Here is an 18,738-nt window from a genome sequence, read left to right as displayed (position 1 = left end):
GTGATCAACTGTGGTGATCACATTTGACGATCAGCACTAGCGATCACCTATGGCGACCAATTCCAATGACCTTCATTTGCTACTAACTCCAATAACGACCACCTTTAGTGACCAATTACATCTTTTTATTAGTTCATGATATTTAATAGTTGTCATCTATATTAATCTAAAATAATAGAAACATATAGCAAACAAAATAAATTTATAAATAAAAGCACGAGAGAATATAACCGAACACGTGAGTATTTTTATTCTAAACAATATATCTATATAATACTTAAAAAGAAATGACATATTAGTCAATTCAAAGAGGGCCTAAATCTAATATTAGATTAATTGAAAATATATAAATTACAATGGACAATTGAAAATAGGAAGAGAAGAAGCATAAGGATGTTTGAGGGCTGTTTGGTAGATAATCTTAAAACAAGTATTTGAAAACAAAGGATTAAATGAAAATAGAGTTATCCTAATCCAATTTCATGTTTTAAGATATGTGTTTGGTAGTAAAATTTAGAAATTAAATTCAAATTTAAACAATTATAGACTAGTTATAGTTATCCACTAAATATTAATTGACAATACATATTGTTAATTTATCTATGAATATGTTTTATCTTAAAAAAATTGTATAATTATTGTTTTGTAATATTATATAATTTATAGAAAAAAAATGAAAGTTTGGTCCCTGTGGAGTAAGTTAAAATTTTAGTCATGCGGTTTATAATTAGAATTGATTTGATAAAAGTATTTAAGAGAATTTAACAAACCATATGGACTATCAAATCATATGAACTAAATTCTAAATTTTGAAATCTAACTTTTAACCTCGTCTAAGGGATCGAACTTGAAACTTAACCTAATTTAATTTATAATACATATTTTAATTTTTTTAAAAAATTGAATTAAGTTTATAAGATGACATATCATATTCATAAATGTTTTAATCTTTATTTAATTTAATTTTACATTTTAAATTTTAAAATTCAAAATCTGGATAAAAAAATGTAAAAATATTATTTTCAAATTTTGAATTACAAAATTTAAAATTTGGGTTGCCGGTTAGAATCTGAAAACATAAAAGAGAATCTAAATTACGAATTAAACATACCTCAATTTTTCAAAAAAAGAAAAAGAAAAAGAAAAAGAATAATTCAAAAAAATTTAGAAAAATAAACGCTGGTTCGGCATGTGGCATCTAAAAAGAAATATTCTCCCCCTTTTTCTTGGCCCCCAAAAATCGCAGAGCCTCCATCGTATTTTACATCAAACGATTCAAAAAAGTTCTGTGAGAAAAGGAAAAAAAAAAAAAAAATCCAAATCCCTTCGAAGAACAGAAAATGAGTCGAAAAATCCGCGTAATCTGCAACGATCCAGATGGAACCGATTCATCTTCAAGCGAAAACGAAAGAGACGAAACAAAATCTTCAAAATCCAAACGCATAGTACGAGAAATTCACTTCCCCGTTTTCCCTTCTCACTCTTCTTCTTCTAAATCAATCCATGATGAATCCCCTCAGAGCTCTTCTCTCGACAGCAACAATGGCGGAGAAACCCAACAGCCAAGAAACATTAGGGTTCTAACCAAAACCCTAACGACTGGAAGAACAGCCTGTCGATATAGAGGCGTGAGGCAGAGAAAATGGGGGAAATGGGCTGCTGAAATTCGAGACCCTTTCAAGAGAGCTCGAATTTGGCTTGGAACTTATAATACAGCCGAGGAAGCTTCTAGGGCTTACGAATCGAAGCGGCTCGAGTTCCAATCTGCCATGGCCACCTCCCCCAAAGCTCCACCGCGGTTCAAAGCTTCTCATCTACTGAGTTTTTGAACCGTGGAGTTTTCGCCCCGCGGCGGAGTTGACGGCGGGGGAGGAGGAGGGAGAGGGAACCGGCGTCGACGGGAAGGGGAGAATTTTGGTTATTTCCTTTTTTGAATGCCATGTCAGCTTTTCCTTTTAGCAAGTTAAATCTTGCCATGTCAACTTATTGTAGAGCTGAAAGTTGCCACATCAGCTTGTTGTAAAGCTTTAGATTGTACTTTTAATTTCGTTCTTTGTTTCGAGTTCAATGACGTCGAGTGGAATTCGAATGCCCTTTGGAGATTTTGAGAACACATTAATTTGAAAATAAATTTGAGAGCTAAATTGAGAGCTTTTTTTGAATTTATTAAATCCTGCATAGTGTTGTTCATGACTAAGGTACCAAACTAACATACGAAAAATAAATTAAGGTTGGCTCCACCCACCAAATTCAAATTCAATTTCGTTACTTGAACATCTCGTCCCACATAGACATATTAAAAGAACAATTAAAAAAATAAGTTATCATAGGACACATCAACTCATGCTCCTAAAGAATGTTTTAGATTTTTGTACGGAATTTGCCTTACTTTTTTAAATTAACAAAATGTACTCGTGTACGTAAAATAGCTCATCTCGTTCCCGCTCACTCTCATTCTCTCTTTCTTTCCCCACTAACATATCACTCCCCTCTTTCTCATAGTCAATGTTGAGGCATGGTTTTGTCAATAAGGAAAAAGAATAAAAAAAAAGAGTTTTTCTAAGGTTGGTTTGCCAAAGAAGTTGTGGTTGCGTCGAAAAGGAAGAAGAAAAGAAAAAAAAAAGGAAAGAAAAGAGAAAATCTGAAAGACGATTCATGACTTCACTTATCACATCAAAATGTCAATTTCAGACGATTCATGATTTCACTTATCACATCAAAATGTCAATTAACATTATTTTGAAAAAGTGGGACATATTTCATTTTGGACCTTTAAACTAGGCCACCTATAAATCATTCCAGGATGATTATCAAACTACAAAAATTTGAAAGAAAGAATAAGAAAATACTTAAAATGAATCGATTTCAAAACACTCGAAGAATCAGTTTGTTCTCCAAATTCATAAAACATTGAAAAGTTCCAAACACACGTATGATTCCATAATAATGACGAATAGCATTCACAAAGAAATGCACCAAAGAGGAAACCTATCTCATGATATAACCTACATACTACTCCCATGTAAGGTATACGCCTCAAAGAGGATAGATTAGACCATACTCACAACAAAGATGACAAATCTCATACCAAACAACTTCTTAAAACAGATCAAATAAGTTGTAGTGGCCTTGCCTTGATTGAATTATTGAATTTGATTGTATAATATTTTGGCATCGTTGAATCATAATTGGCGTAAAATTGATGAACATGTTGACAAAAGTCGCATTGAAACTTAACAAGTTTAGAGTAAGAATTACTTCTCTTGCAACCTAAAAGTATCCTGATTCTTACTCATCATTGTAATAATAATTTGCTCAACCAATATTAATTATAAAAACAAATATTTAAATTCCATTGAGTAATCATTAAACCTACAAATACTAAATTCAATTTTGAGAACTAAAAAAAAAAAACTTAAATTATTTTTATTTTAAGAATTTAATAAACAATTGCTGAATTGTACTTAAAAAAAAAAGATGCAAAAATTATTTGAAGAAATGTAAATAGAATAGACTTAATTTTAGAAAACAAAAACATGATAAAAATCAATTCAGCTGTTGACTTCAGCTCAAATGACTAGTCTTGCTCTGCGATCATCAAGTTGTTTGGACGACAATCCATAACAAAGGATTAGCTTCCAACAACGTCTTCAATCTTTATGGTAAACAAATCAAAACATGCTAAAATAAAACTAGTGTGTCCAAAATGGAAACAAGAGGGTGGGAAGTGGTATGAAGTTTTGTCTTAACGAGCATCCTTAGACAGAAGGTTGACTCCTCCTCCAACTTTCTTAGCATTGCAAAGCTCATCAACACAATCACCCCTCTCGAACACTGCGGCAGCTCCCATTCCAGTGCCTGCAATATCCGGTTTTGAAGTTTCAAGTATGTATTCATCATCCATCATATCGTCGAGTATTAACTCTGAAAATGCTGAGGAGGAAGAAGTAGAGGGAGAGAGAGTGTACCTATGCACATTGATATCACTCCAAAACGACAATCTTTGCCACGGCGTTTCATCTCATGCAACAATGTAGCGACACAGCGGGCGCCTATGGAAGAATCAAGTTAATGAGCATATGCTAAAGGAAGCATCATTTAATGGTGGAAGGGTTTTGAGGTGAGATCTTGTGACAATCTACTGCTAACTGGTTAGAGTTGTAATATTTTCTCTAAGTCCCCCTACTATATGAATATTATCGTTTGCTAACAATTTAATCGCAGTTAAAGAATATAAAGAAGAAACCTATCTAACACATAAGAATCTTATATTTTTTAGGTGTGGTTAATAGAAACTATGCGTGTCAGTAACATACCTGTGGCACCCAGTGGATGTCCAATGGCGATTGCTCCTCCATTAACATTGATCTTTTCTGGATCAAGCCCCAGCTTGTTACGACAATATACAAATTGGGATGCAAATGCCTGTAGGTTAAGGTTGTGCGTTAGTGTAAGCCAACATGTTCTGAATAGGTTCGAACTTCAAGCCTCAATTAGTGATAGAAATATAAGGTACCTCATTTATCTCAAAAAGATCAATATCATTCAGTTCAAGTCCAGCAGCCTTGACAGCGGCTGGAATTGCAACAGCGGGGCCAACACCCATGATAGCAGGATCCACACCTACAGCAGCAAAAGTCCTACAAAGCCAACGGCAGCAAACATTGAAAAGAAAGTAATTCATGCTCAAGAAATCCCAAACTCAAATGGTCATTGTCATCACCCTCAAACAGTTTAAACAGTCTACACTCTGGAAAGCCTGGAATTAGTACCCAAGAGAAAAGAGCATTTATGTTGCCAAACTACACTTAATCTTCCTCATCGTTTCATGAAGAAAGGCATTTCAAGAGAAACTATCGATAATGGAAAGCATGCGGTCACAACTTGATGCATAAGACAGTATTGAAATAATAGTCGTGACAAATCAGGGAGAAGTTTGCAAGTCAAAATATGGGATAAAGAAACTTTGAATATCTAGCGCAAATCACCACGCCATTTGTAAAATTACTTGTGATGTTAGATATTAAAAATATATCTTGAGTATCATACCTGAAAACACCGAGAATGGGGAGACCTTTTCGTAGTGCAACACTTTTCTTCATAAGAAGAACAGCTCCAGCACCATCACTCACCTGGCTTGAATTACCTACACAGTTCACAATACCAACACCAGAGGATCATGAGTCTCAATGACCAAAAATAGCAGAACGTCTCCCTACTAACGAATTCAAATATAATCAAACCACCATGATACCTGCAGTGGTGGTCCCATCTTTCTTAAACACAGGCTTCAACTTCCCCAAATCTGCTTGAGTTGTGTTAGACCGAATCCCATCATCAACCGAGATTGTAACAGGTTTCTCTTGACCGGTTTTGGGGTCAATTATCTGTTTGAAATAAATACATCAGCAAATTACCGTGTGTGGAAATTACATAGTGTTGATTCTTATAACTTACCTTAGTAGAAACAGGGATAATCTCGTCCTTAAATTTGCCACTAGCAGTGGCAGCCGCAGCCTTCCTGTGAGACTCAACCTAGACCCACATTGACAGGATTTCAGTACAAAATATACATTTAAGAGCCTTGAACGAGATGTAAGATCCATTCTACTTACAGCAGCCTGATCTTGCTTCTCCCTTGACACCCCAAAACGCTGGGCAACATTTTCTGAGGTTACTCCCATTGGAAGAAGGCAGTTCTGTGCATTTTCGAATGACTTCACCTGCCATTTTTAACAAGAGATTCAGATCTTTCAAGATTCCCGCTTGAAGTATGCTTTAAAGAATATCTAGAACTGAATCAAAATTTATGCAACAAGTGTATTAAAGCAAGGGAAAGAGAGTACTCTTGGGTTGACAGATCCTTCCCAAGCCATTGGATTAATAGTCATCGACTCCAACCCAGCTCCAATTCCTTAAAAACGAGCAACAAATAGAATAAGTTTGCGTACTAAACAAGGCATTTATAAGACTTCAATGAAAACCTTATTGGATGCTTACCAATATCATAAAACCCTGCTCTTATAGCTGCAGCTACATCAGCAACGGCCTGCAGCCCCGATGAACATTGCCTATTGACAGTTCTAACAGGCACAGTTTCTGTGACAAAAACCATCATATGCATTGATAATATAAAGAAGAAGACACATACGAATATGAATAATTCTTCTTGGGGAAAGGCATACCAGGGAAGCCGGCATAGAAAGCAGCCATCCTACATTCACTAGCTCTCTGAGAACCTGGTGCAAGCACAGAACCAACAACAATATCGCCAACTTCACTTGGATTCAGATTAGTTTTCTCTATCAATGCCTGTATCAAATCATCATCATCAAAATTCAGTGATGATCACTAAGTCACTGAACAATAAAAACGAAGAAACACGAAAACATGGTTTCTATTCGGTTTAACCTATTAAGTTGAATCCATAAAAAGAATAGAAGAAAAAGTGTAACAAGAAACCTTCAAAACAGGGGCGAGCAGATCATCAGGATAAGTATCCTTGAAGCCACCACGCTTGGATTTGCAAATGGCGGTACGGTACGCTCTGAGAGAGAGAAAAATGGAGATTTCACAAATTCAACTAAACAAACAATTTTGAATAAACTCAGAGAGCGAAATTCATGTAAGAACGAAGCAACTTACGCAACAATCACGACGTCATCTCCAAACACCGACGTTCTCTGATACGAAGCACTATCCCCAGCTGCACAAACCGATGCCTAACAAGAAAAAACAACAAAATCAAACTACATCAATAACAATTCAAATAGAGAAATTCAATGGAAAAGAGAGGATAAAGGATTAGAAAACTTACAGAGAGCGAAGATTCATGGCTGTAAGCCGAAGAAGAAGGTCGCAGATGATGTAACAAAATGTTTTGCCTTTTGATCGCCTTCTCCATTAGTGAATTTGTCGGAGGAATGAGATTGGGATTGGGATTGGCCGGAAAAGAATATGAAATGGACATCGGCGGCCATTTTCAGGTAAATATAGAGATCGGAAGAGGCGGTTGCTTGGAGATGCGTGCCGTCTGAGGATAAAGGATAATGGCAAAATTAGGAAGCGTATGGGAATTTCTAGAACAACGACGCCATTATCATTTTATCTTCCGTATCGTTAGATTTATTTTATTATTTCTTTTTAGGTACAAAATTATATTCGTTTTGACATATGATTAGATGTTCTCATGTAGACAAATGTGGACCTACGTTATTTTATTATATATTTTTAGTTAGGTTGAGATTTGGATCTCTAATTGCCATAAAAAAAAACGTAGTTCAATTGATACAGTGTTTATATTATTGGTTCGATTCCTCCCACATTTTAATTATAATATCTTTTAAAAAAAAGATTTGAATCTCGAATTTCTAATGTTTGTAAGCATAGTGCAAATGATATAAATATGTTAATCATCAAAAAAAAAAAAAAAAAATTACATCTTTTCAACCGCTATTGTATTCATGGTATTAAAAATTTATGAAATATAAAAAAGAAGCAACCAAATGTTGATAATTTGAATATAATATAAGTAATAAATATTTTAAGTCTTTTAACTCGTTTAAAAAGTATAAACGAAGCGTTTGGTGAACTGAGTTGGTTATTATAGTCGGTAGGTTAAAATAATATATTTTTGGATGTAACTATTTTAGTTTTGATAGGAAATAGTAAACATAGTAAAAACTATAACAAAGAGATATTTGAAATAATAATATTTTAGTTAATTACAAGTTGGAAATATCGATGCCGATGGAAATATTAATGTCCTAATTTTATAGAAATATTGATATCGATAAAAATTTCAGAAAACTTTATGAAAATTATAGAAATTGTTATAATTAATTAATGAAATTTTGATTTTGACTTAATTAGACTATAATTGTTCATTTCTAAACATCATTTCTATAACATAAGATAATATTTAAATTTATATTGTAAATATACATGTAAATATAGATGCGAGAGCAATTTTTTTTTAGAAAAATAGAAAAATAGTTACAAAATAATAAGGAAACGTGTTTGAAAGTTGATGGATTAGTCCATATAATTGAGAAACTTTTTTGTTCAAACTTATAGTTTTGACTCAAAATGTTTGCTATGTACTCTTGGTATTTTTATTTAATATTGTGTTGGTTATTTTGTCCATTTATGGAAAATTGTGGGAAGACAATATATCTATATGTTCATGGAAAATTGTGTTTCAAAGGATAAGCTCTTGCACTAGCAATGCATAATACCAATCAAGTTGAAAGAAGCATCATATAATCAATTAAGTTGTAAACAGCATCCACATTCACGAACGGAATTATAGGATAATTAATATATTTGAGTTTAATATTTATTTAATTGTTAATTTAAATTAATTTGTGTTTAATTAGTATTTTAGAATTAATTAGTTAATTGGTTTATTTCCTTATAAGGATATCAATAACTACTTTGGAATTATAATAAGAAACTTTGAATATAAAACTCGTGTTCTCTAGAGATTGTTCTCTCATCTTTAGAGATGGACTTTCCTTGTTTGACCATTAACTTGGCCTAATCTCTTAGCCTGCTCGCTGGATCAAACACACAATAACATGAACAACAGGAATATGAAATTTTGACATTAAAGTTAACATCATCTACAGATTTTGAAGTATATAAACTCCATAAAAGTTAGATATTTGGCTTGATTTAGCTGATTGAACAAGCCAGTTACTTTAATTACATAGAGTAGAATAGTTTAAACTTTGTTCTTTTCTTCTCCTCTTTTCCAAATCAAAAGAATGGTGACTTATAAGAGGATGATGTATTTCATCTACTTGCTACATGTGGCCTCTTTCTGATCTGAAGCGCTACCGACATGCTGCGAAGTCTATTTGTTATCTCTGTGAATGATGGCCTTGCTGCAGGTTCAGGAGACCAACACTCTTCCATTAGCTTTTTCCATTCGGGGTCACAACGTTTTGGGATTGGCGGTCTAAGAGTATTACTTACAATTCCACCTACCCAACAAAGTATAAAACAACATGATCTCCTTATTTGAATAATAAAGCACAAGATTATGGCTGGGAAATAAGTATATGTGACAATTATGAGAACTAAGCTGATAAAACTGAACTACAAAATAAATCAAGTTTACGAGTTCCATAAAACCTCCCAATCTTGAGATCACTCTCAAACCATAATTCACTCAACAAAATATTGTCCATCTTCTTCATTCCCCTCGCCCTCTATTTATAACCAACAAGTATAACAAACTCCTTAACTAATTACTAATATACGCTTAATACTCTAATAATATCCTAATACCATTCCTATCACAGCCTGTCTAGAAACTCAATGTTTAACCAATGACAGAATTTTGCAATTCAGGGATTTAGTTGAAATGATTTTCAAGATACTGCAAGAAGAGAGAAGTGAGGAGTAAAGGAGGACGAAAGAAAATTTCACGAAAAGTGCTGGAACAAGCATAAACCTGAATTTCTTGAGAAGGCTTTTAAGAAATTAGGAGCATAGGAAGGAAAGTTTACCGATGATGGCACCACAATGCATGTTAGCATATGGCTCCTCGCCTGTCAAAATCTCCCACATTGCAATACCGAATGAGAAAACATCAACCTATTAAAAAGAAAAATGCTAATAAAGCAAAAATAGAATGATATTATCCTCCTAGGATCTAGATATGATTTAAAATTTCCTCCAAAATGTCTTATGCAATATAAGACTATGTTTGCATCTCCAGAGCAATCTAAGCAACATTTACACGACTTGATTTAGTTGAAAGAAAGTTAAGGTCTTCGTTTTTTAAGTTACTAACCTTCTCAGAGACCTTAGAACTGCTACTATCTAACAATTCTGGTGCCATCCATGGAAGAGTTCCACGCACGCCTCCAGAAACAAGTGTATTGCGCTTAATTCTGGACAACCCAAAATCTCCAACCTGAAAGACAGAAAATGACCCCCAAACAAGCTCAGTGTGGCTGGAATATTGAATATAAATTTTGATTATAACATTTCGTTCGATAATCATTTGGTTTTTGAAAATAGACATTTCTTTATAATGTGGTTTTTTCTTAAGAAACATTTCAATTCAACTACTTTTTATAGTTTTCATTCAAATCTTGGCTTGGATTTTTTTCTTTGGAAAACATTTCTAAAAGGTAAATACCAAAGTACATAAACTATTAAATAAAAGTAGTATTATAAGCGTGATTTTTAAATATAAAAAATACAAGATCAAATAATTATCAAATAAGGTCTAAATTAGCAACATCTCAAATAATATAATATTTTTTAATTAGTATGTGGGTAAATGTCCATAAGAACAACAGGCTATGGAACCATTATAGGTGCACGAGATGTTAGATATATTAAAAATTACCTTGCATATAGGTCGTTCAGGATCCCTCAAGTTGACTAACAAATTATCACATTTCAGATCAAAATGAACAATATTTTTCAAATGCAAATATTCCATGCCAAAAGCCGCATCCATTGCAATTATAAGCCTTTTCCGACGATCAAGCACTCTGCAGTGAGAATGCTAAAGTTTCAGTATCCCTTTCCACAAGAAAGAAGAGAATCAAAATGTGGAGTTCGGACCAACTTACCTATCCTTCCTTAAAAGGACATGCCTTAACGAACCGTTTACCATATACTCGGTTACAGTTGCCAATGTTCCATCAGGTCCATCAGGAACTACCCCATAAAAAGCCAAAACGTTTGGATGGTGAAGAGTCGATAGAATCCTTGCTTCTCTCCAGAAATCTCTAGTCTAAGCAAACAGTGAAATTTTGGACCCATTTGTGAAAATGTTGGGGGCCAAAGAGGAGGGTGGAATTAGATTGTAGGAAATATGTTCATAGGCTTAATCAATAATGAAATGCATTTGAGAAAATAAAGCATACAACATTTATTTCGAAACTGAATGCACAATTTTGTAATATTCTAAGAAAATTTTTATAACCATATTCACCAATATCTTAAGAAGCCATTGAGCACAGGAATTGGTTAATATATAAAAGGCTCAAATTTCAGATTATGTCAAACTCACCAGCCGTTCTTGCTCTGAAAAACTTCCTGAGAAGCAACTCTTTTTTATTCTCTTAATAGCAACGTCTGTTCCCCTCCATTTTCCATGAAAAACTGTGCCAAATGTCCCAGAACCCAACTCTTGCAGTTCTTCAAGGTCTGCATTCTTTATGATCTGCATATCAGCATATGAATTGATCAATAGAATATAATGTGAACTTCAGCTTTTGTGATTGAGTAAACATTCCAGTCAATTCTCTTTAATGACTGCAACCATCATCTTTATGCTATAATTACAAAATTCTTATAAACATCCTTGCATATTTTCTTACAACCGACAAGAAAGAGTTATTAAGAACAAATGAAGTGTGTGTGTGCATGGAAAATGCTCAATACTGGTACTACAACAACTTCATTCAGTGATGCATATTTTACAAAGTTAGAGACACCTTAAGTGGACAGATGTGTTAAAAGGTTGGAGGAACCTTAAGTGGATGAAAGAGTCCAAGATATGTCATATCTGAGAATTAAATCTATACAGAAAGGTATGTATGATATAATAAATAGAGAAGCTTTGAACCTGCAGGCCGTAGATGCCAGCTTCGATTTCAGCTATTGCTGCCTCGCTCATAGACTCATCCCTTGAACTAAGGATACTATCGGCATCCTGAAAAAGGACTATCGCGTTAAACATTAATGAACAGGAATACTGCCACAATAACTGAAATTCACAGGAAAAGTTCACCTCAAGGTCAGTTTCTGAACTAGAACTCAAAGCATCATTTCCTCTTGAAGATGGACATTCATCGCTGGCCTCGTTTTCAACCCGGGGGACAACTCCTGAAGCTATGGGTATGTCAGGAGGTATACTATGAGTTACATCTTCAACTATTACAGCTAACTCCACAGCCTCATTGCCATGAGAATCATCTGAGTGTGATGATTTGATAAAGATATCATCATCACAGTTGCTCTTTTTCCTGCTATGGGCTGCAACCTTGCGGTAATGACAGGTTACAAAGTTCTCATCGCCTAGAGAAACCTCTCTACCTGAAGCAGAACTGTTCCATGTCTGTTAATAACAAAAAGAGATAATTAGCTTCATATAAATTGGAGAATAAAGGAAAACTATTATTTGCAAAATGGAGACATACTTACTGGTTCCTGATTTATGATCTTTTTATCGATCAAAGCTTGAGTTGTATGAGGTAGTAGATCAGAAGATATGCAAGAGAATGGTTGGCTCCTTACTATATCAGAAGTAGGACCCTTGATACAATATTGGCTCTCCTCAAAAATTATTGGAGCAGTTCTTTCTAAATGGTAAATGATGGATGGGCCACCCGTGGTATCTGCAGAATTTTCTAATTCAAAACCTCGTTCGGAAGAAGATCTGCCTCCAAGGCTTTGAACCTCTTTGGGGAGACAACCATTTTGTTGGTAGTCAACATGTTGCAAATATCTGTATTTTTCTTCATCATTAAGTGATGGAACATAAATACTTCCATAGAAATTAGCCTTCTTTTCATCAAAATTGCATTCTTCGTATGTTTCATTATCACTACCAGATGCTAAAATTCGATGATTCTCATATTTAGCATCTTGAAATTCCGCATCAACTCTCTGTTTCCACATCGTTGGCAAATCCTGCAAGGAACTTGACATTCCCAGTGAAGGTGACTGATCACTGTCATTGAATGAGTTCACTGGATAGAGTCCTCCATGATTCGACTTTTGATCCTGTTCCAGCAGTAGGGGCTCAGAATGTGAATGCATAATTTTTTGTCCCATATGGGTGGTTCCAGATCTTAGCTGAATCAAATACTCCTCATCAGAGCATAGCTGTCCATAATTAACTGCCCGTTCCTTGAGCAAAATTTTCATTGAATGTGTATCACTTTGACCCCAGTTGGGTGGAGGCACAAAATTTTCACTGGAGCTTCGTGGGAAATGAACATTAAGAACTTTGTATATCTCATCAGGTTCCACTGTAGATTTTTCATGATGATAATTCATCAATGGAGAACCATGGTAAAGATGATTGTGACGGCCCATTGCATCAACATAATAAACCATATCACATGGACGTTTTCCTGAAACAAATGGAGTGAAGTTTCTAGCATCTTCTGCATATGTTGCATCCAGATTCTTAAAATCCTTTTGCATTACTGTAACCGGAGAAATTAGAGGTGATTGATTAAATGACTTGCTTGGGACTTGAATGGGATTTAACAACTGACCACCAGGTCTAGGAAACATTCCCGCCAAATTTGGCATTGGTGAATTGGCATCTTTTGAGTCTGTTGCATGTGACGAATCAGTATGAAAATTGGTACTATGATCTGAGATGCCCCCCACCTGGCTAGTCTGACTTGTGAAACTCTGCCCACTAGAGCTCCTTTGAAGACTTGGGTCTAGCATACCATTCACAGCCGCAACATATTGATAATCAATATCAATTGGTTGAACTACCCTTCCTTCAATAGAAGTAGGGCTCTCACAACAATCATTTGAAGAAATCAGAAAAATTCTAAGTCTTTGAGAACCCTCTGCATTTTCCAGCTCATGATATTCCTCTACCATATGATGAAGATCTTCATCAGAACAGACAGAGATAAGTGAATCAAGATCTTCACCAGGAAGCTGGTACTTTATCGTGTGGGCATATTTACAGACAGCGTATGTCTTTTTAGTAAGTTCTTCACATGAGATGTTTTTCCTAATGGATATGATGCGTGTTTCTCCACCTACATATCTAAGCTTCCCATCATTAGGCCTTGGTAATATTCTACCTCCAAAACTACAGAGAAATTTCATCTTATCATTGGCAGAGAAATCTCCAAATCCAGCCCCACAAGGATAACCTGAACGAGGCGAATCCAATGCATACAAGGTCGACGTCGTGGGGCCAAGTTGAACTCCTCGGATAATTTCATCAACATATGCACCAGATGCTTGTCCAGTAACACTATATTCCCACTGACGTTTGCTTGTGTTTTTAGGATAAACCTTGTTGTCCCTTTCAGCTGCATAAGCAGTCACTGGCGTTGATGACAATTCTGAACTGCTTTCAGAATTCATCCTCTTGAGTCCAAGAATTCCACTGAGATCCTCATACACCAATTGGTTGCTCGGATTGAACCCAAGACCTGTTCTCTTTTGCTGTTGTTGTTGATCTCCATCACTCATGTCAGACAATCTTCTTAAAGCAACTCGATCCCGCATAAACTGGGGAGAAAATACCTCACCCGTCTGTACACAAACATCACTCACACTATGATCTGCAGTAACTCGTACATCCGAAACAACCCTTGGTCTTTCCATGTATAATTGTTGGCTTAAAATGCCATGTACTTCCCTAGCCATGATCTCAGAAAGACAGATTGTTCAACATACGAACATTTTCGCACCCTTCAAGCTCTCTTCTTCATTCTTCTTCAAAATATATAATAAAAAAAATCTACAAATTTTCTAATTCTACACTCGGAACCCCCAAATAACCTACTTTCAGATGCTCATCTCATTTCTCCTATATTTTCAAAACATTTAGTTTACTCAAATATCCATACATTTCTCAACAACATGGGGGAAAAAAAAACAATGCTAGAACTACGGAGAAACTTGAAACGTTGAAATGTACCTAAGAATCTTCAAACAGGCGATCTCCTAAAAGTTTTCCAGCGCCTCCCTTATCCAACTGTAGAATGAAGATACAGAGAATCAATTAAGGGATAGGACAAAAAATTCATTGAATATGATCATGTTCGAAGAGAGCGTGGTTTTGGGAGGAAATTTATGTGCTTACAAACACAAAAATTTTACCCTAACCAGAAAGGATGAAGGAGAGATTCAAAAAATCGTACCTGTGTGTTCGAATCTGCGAAGCTTGAATTGAAACGAAAAAAGATCGGAAAATGAGAGAGAGAAAGGAGTTGAAAGAGGAACGGAGTTGTAGGAGAAGAGCAATGGTCAGAATAACGCGGCAAAATCACAGGGACGGAAGCTCCCAACCGCCAAACTAATTTATGAATTTCTCCCTTTTTTCAACGTAATCCCCCACAATTGGTTTTTCTTTTCTTTTTTCTTTTTATTTTATTATTATTATATTATTATTATTAGGGCATATTGCAAAAACCCCTCTTAAAAGTATGGTAGTGTTGCAATTACAGCTCTAAAGTCTCATTTGATTTAGTTTTTAGTTTTTGAAAATTAAGCGTACAAACACTCATACCACCTCTAGATTTCTTACTCCGTTATCTATTTTTTACTCATGTTTTAAAAAATCAAACAAAATTTTGAAAACTAAAAAAAATAGTTTTTGAAAACTAAAAAAAATAGTTTTTAAAAACTTGTTTTCGATTTTGAAATTTAGCTAAGAATTTCAACTCTTGTGCTTAAGAAAGATGCAAACTATTGTAAGAAAATTTGAGAAAATTGGCTTAAATTTCAAAAAAAAAAAAAATGAAATAGTTACCAAGCCTAAATTGTAAAAATTGAGCTCTCAAACTCATATGATTGTCAAAATTAGATTATCAAACTTACCATAGTTGTAAAAATTGAATCCCCTAAATGGAAAAAAAATTGAACCCTCAAACCTATACAATTGTATAATTTCTACATCTACGTAAATTTAAGGGTCTAATTTTAACACTCATATAAATTTGAGTGCTCAATTTTTATTACTGAAAGTTTGAGGGTATAATTGCAATTGTCACCATATTTTAGGGTAGTATTTGCATTTTGCCTTTGTGGTTATTGTTGTTTTTTTAGTTGAATCATGGTGGGATGAAGGATTGAATAATCAATTGAGATGGTAATTGATATTTTTGTTAAATTATTAAATTATGAACAAAATTATCCTTAAATTTTACATTTTGTTTAAGAAATACCCTTATTCTTTAAGAAATTACATTATTACCTTTGACATTTCTATGAATGTTTCAAATTACTTTTGGAATAGATATCTATTAAAATTTTAGATAAAAATTGGAACCCTAAACCAATATGGAGATGACATGGAATAGTATGATAGTGTTTGGATCTAATTTTTGTTTTAAGTCACTATTACATCTTTTCAACTATCAATTTTTATCCAACATTCTAGTAGATCTATGCTAATTTTGAAACATTTATCAAAGATCAATGATAATATTATTAGTAATATTGCAACTTCGGTAAATGTTTTTTTTCCCTATAATTTAACCTAAATGTTTTAATCTTGATAATTGTAATTTAATGTCTACTTGTTGAAGGATAAACCTTTAGATTTTTCCGAATAAATATCTAAACTTTAAAAATGTCTAATATATTTGAACTTTTAATTTTGTATTTAATAGATCACTAACCTATTCAATACTTTTTAAAACAATTTTATAGACATAAAACTTAATTTTGTGTTGAACAATATCCCATACTTTCAATTAGTTATGTGAGTTTTGAAAAATGCTGGATAAATTTATTTTCTTACTACAGTTTTCACATTTCCTCAAAAAAATATTTGAATCTATAGCTAAATTTTAAAAATAAAATTAAAATTTAAAAAACGAAGTACATAACAAACAAATACACTGACAGGTAAAAGTAATGTTTATAAGTTGAACCTTCAAAAGATTAAATAATTATCAATCCGACTTTAAATAATAAACTTTATTTAATAATATAATTATATAATTTTCTTCCAATCCAACCATATAAAAGTAGAAGATTTGAATCTCTAACTTTTGGATGAAGAATTTGAGCTATACTCTTGCAGTAAAATTATACGTTCGTTAATATTTAATAATAGAAGGCCAGACATTATTTTAATTTCATAATATTAAAACATTATGTGCATCAAATCAGATTGTGAAACGTGGAAGTGGCAGTAGTCATTACGTGCTTCCCACCCAATGTATTATATTGTATGATCACCATGTTGGCATGTTTTTTCTGCTGCTTCAAAGAAATTTAAATCCAAATTTTTCTTCAATGGTGAAGTTATCCTATATATATACAAATTTCAAAATAATAATAAATAATGTAAAATAATTACATCTCTACATTTTAAATAATACTCTTATTTCTATCTTATCAAAATGTCGGCATGACATATTTAATAAAATAAAATTTAGTTGACATATCGTCTTTTGAATATACTTTAGTGTCTTAAAGATCGATGAACTACATTTTTATAAGAATGAATTCCGACCTTTATAATTGTTCAACTAAAAAAAGAAAATATTTTTTATTTATTGGTCTATAATTTAGAAATATGTTAAGTCAATATTCAATTAATGTGTCAACTTAAACATAGTTACAAAGGAAAAAAAAACATAACCTAAGCATAGTTTAAATTAGTTAAATAAAGATATAAGTATACTATATCCTTTGAAAGTTGGAAAATTGAATTCTCGTCCATTCCTTTATTTAATCTTAAAAAAAAAAGCCTATCAATAAAGTGTATAAGTTTTGTATTAATAATAAAGTGGAAAATATATATATATACCGGAAGCTTCCATTAAGTTTTTATCTGAAAAATCATGACGAAAAAAGATATATACGTTCAAATAAATTATAATATAGTCCTACATAATCAAGGTATGTCGAAGTTCATTTAAATTTTCCAAAGAATTTTTTTACAATGGGTCCAAAAAAATCAATACAAAAAAGTTTAAAACGAATATTTAATACGTTTAACTAAATAAAAAATAATTTAGAGTTAGAGCATGACCCATTCTGTGCTATGAAGTATCCATGAGTTTGATATTGACATAATGGATAAATCGATATTTCCACAACATGGTAAGAACATTGAAATTCACAACTCATTTCACATTATCTCTATGAAAAAAAAAAATCTTATTAAAGTATTGATATATTAAAATTTACCATAACCACCAACTTCAATTTTTAGTTAATTATTGATTTGCCAAAGTTTTATGAAGCACATATACGTCATGTGAGGCAGAATCCATATCATGACATGCGATTTGACGTATCTATTTCTACGTGTACCCTTTTTTAAAGAAAAAAAAAAAATAAGCAACTCATCTAATCTTTCTCAATTTAAAACTAAGCAACCCATTTAAAAAGTTCACTAGTTGAGTCCAAAACTAAAAGGAAAAAAATAAATAAAAGACCAAACCCTAAAATCATCTAATCTTCATCTTCACATTTGAATCCTCACAAAGTCCACCAAAATATAAATAGATATCTTCAACAATTCAATGAAAAAATTCTTCGTTTATCTTCATACTTTTCCCTCTAATCTTCTTCTTCTTTGTAATATGAGTCACTTTTCTATTGATTTTTTTAATTACTGTACTTCAACATTTTATATACATTGAGTCACTTTTTGTATTGTATTTTATTTTGTGCTATTATTATTAACTTGTATGCTAAATTTATCTATATCCTAGATTTTTTTAAGAAAAAGAAAATAGATCTTCAATGTATCAATATCCTCGTTTTTTTAGAAATATATATATATATTAAAAATATATATAAAAAACAACGTATCCTTAGACTTATCCTTGTCTTAGTTTTTTAGAAATTGACGAATCCCTGTATCCGATCGTATCTATATCGGATAACCGTATCTGTGTCTGTGCTTTATAGCTAAAGATCCTATATGTAACCGGCCATTAAATCATTTAATGTTGGATCTTCTACAAATTTTCCAACTCACTGGACAAGTAAAAAAGCTTAAACTTTGAGGTTCTTTTGTCAACACAACTCCTTTGA

The 18,738-nt window shown here is 33.0% G+C and overlaps 3 protein-coding genes across 5 annotated transcripts; 1 reads left to right on the top strand and 2 right to left on the bottom strand.

Annotated features, from left to right (window-relative positions):
* The first annotated feature begins 393 nt into the window (after positions 1–393).
* Positions 394–2,144, top strand: LOC120069364 (ethylene-responsive transcription factor ERF118-like). The gene is made up of 2 exons (XM_039021113.2): positions 394–430; positions 1,294–2,144. The coding sequence occupies exons 1-2, from the start codon at positions 394–396 to the stop codon at positions 1,827–1,829; spliced, it is 573 nt and encodes a 190-aa protein (XP_038877041.2). The 3' UTR covers positions 1,830–2,144.
* A 1,345-nt stretch (positions 2,145–3,489) lies between these two features.
* Positions 3,490–7,132, bottom strand: PKT4 (peroxisomal 3-ketoacyl-CoA thiolase 4). The gene is made up of 14 exons (XM_039021102.2): positions 6,818–7,132; positions 6,646–6,722; positions 6,463–6,547; positions 6,186–6,312; positions 6,001–6,099; positions 5,847–5,914; positions 5,616–5,723; positions 5,458–5,535; positions 5,255–5,387; positions 5,050–5,146; positions 4,517–4,640; positions 4,317–4,425; positions 3,969–4,052; positions 3,490–3,858 (listed from the first exon to the last, which is right to left on the bottom strand). The coding sequence occupies exons 1-14, from the start codon at positions 6,968–6,970 to the stop codon at positions 3,746–3,748; spliced, it is 1,455 nt and encodes a 484-aa protein (XP_038877030.1). The 5' UTR covers positions 6,971–7,132; the 3' UTR covers positions 3,490–3,745.
* A 1,448-nt stretch (positions 7,133–8,580) lies between these two features.
* LOC120073852 (PB1 domain-containing protein tyrosine kinase) lies at positions 8,581–15,031 on the bottom strand. Of its 3 annotated transcripts, none has more exons than XM_090311152.1 (11): positions 14,880–15,031; positions 14,657–14,713; positions 12,175–14,374; positions 11,762–12,088; positions 11,597–11,683; positions 11,039–11,191; positions 10,596–10,759; positions 10,367–10,514; positions 9,803–9,925; positions 9,516–9,557; positions 8,581–8,987 (listed from the first exon to the last, which is right to left on the bottom strand). In XM_090311152.1, the coding sequence occupies exons 3-11, from the start codon at positions 14,338–14,340 to the stop codon at positions 8,976–8,978; spliced, it is 3,222 nt and encodes a 1,073-aa protein (XP_090167278.1). In that variant the 5' UTR covers positions 14,341–14,374; positions 14,657–14,713; positions 14,880–15,031; the 3' UTR covers positions 8,581–8,975. The 3 variants fall into 3 exon arrangements, with proteins under 3 accessions (XP_090167278.1, XP_090167273.1, XP_090167270.1); XM_090311147.1 differs by having other exon boundaries at positions 9,516–9,603; positions 14,880–15,021; XM_090311144.1 differs by having other exon boundaries at positions 9,516–9,603; positions 12,175–14,713.
* Between the last annotated feature and the right edge of the window lie 3,707 nt (positions 15,032–18,738).

The sequence above is a fragment of the Benincasa hispida genome, chromosome 1 (genome assembly GCF_027475165.1).
Source record: "Benincasa hispida cultivar pf3 chromosome 1, pf3_genome.v1.1, whole genome shotgun sequence".
Classification (NCBI taxonomy): domain Eukaryota; kingdom Viridiplantae; phylum Streptophyta; class Magnoliopsida; order Cucurbitales; family Cucurbitaceae; genus Benincasa; species Benincasa hispida.
The sequence above is the reverse complement of the archived record's forward strand: the minus strand, read 5'-3'. Positions and strand labels throughout refer to the sequence as shown.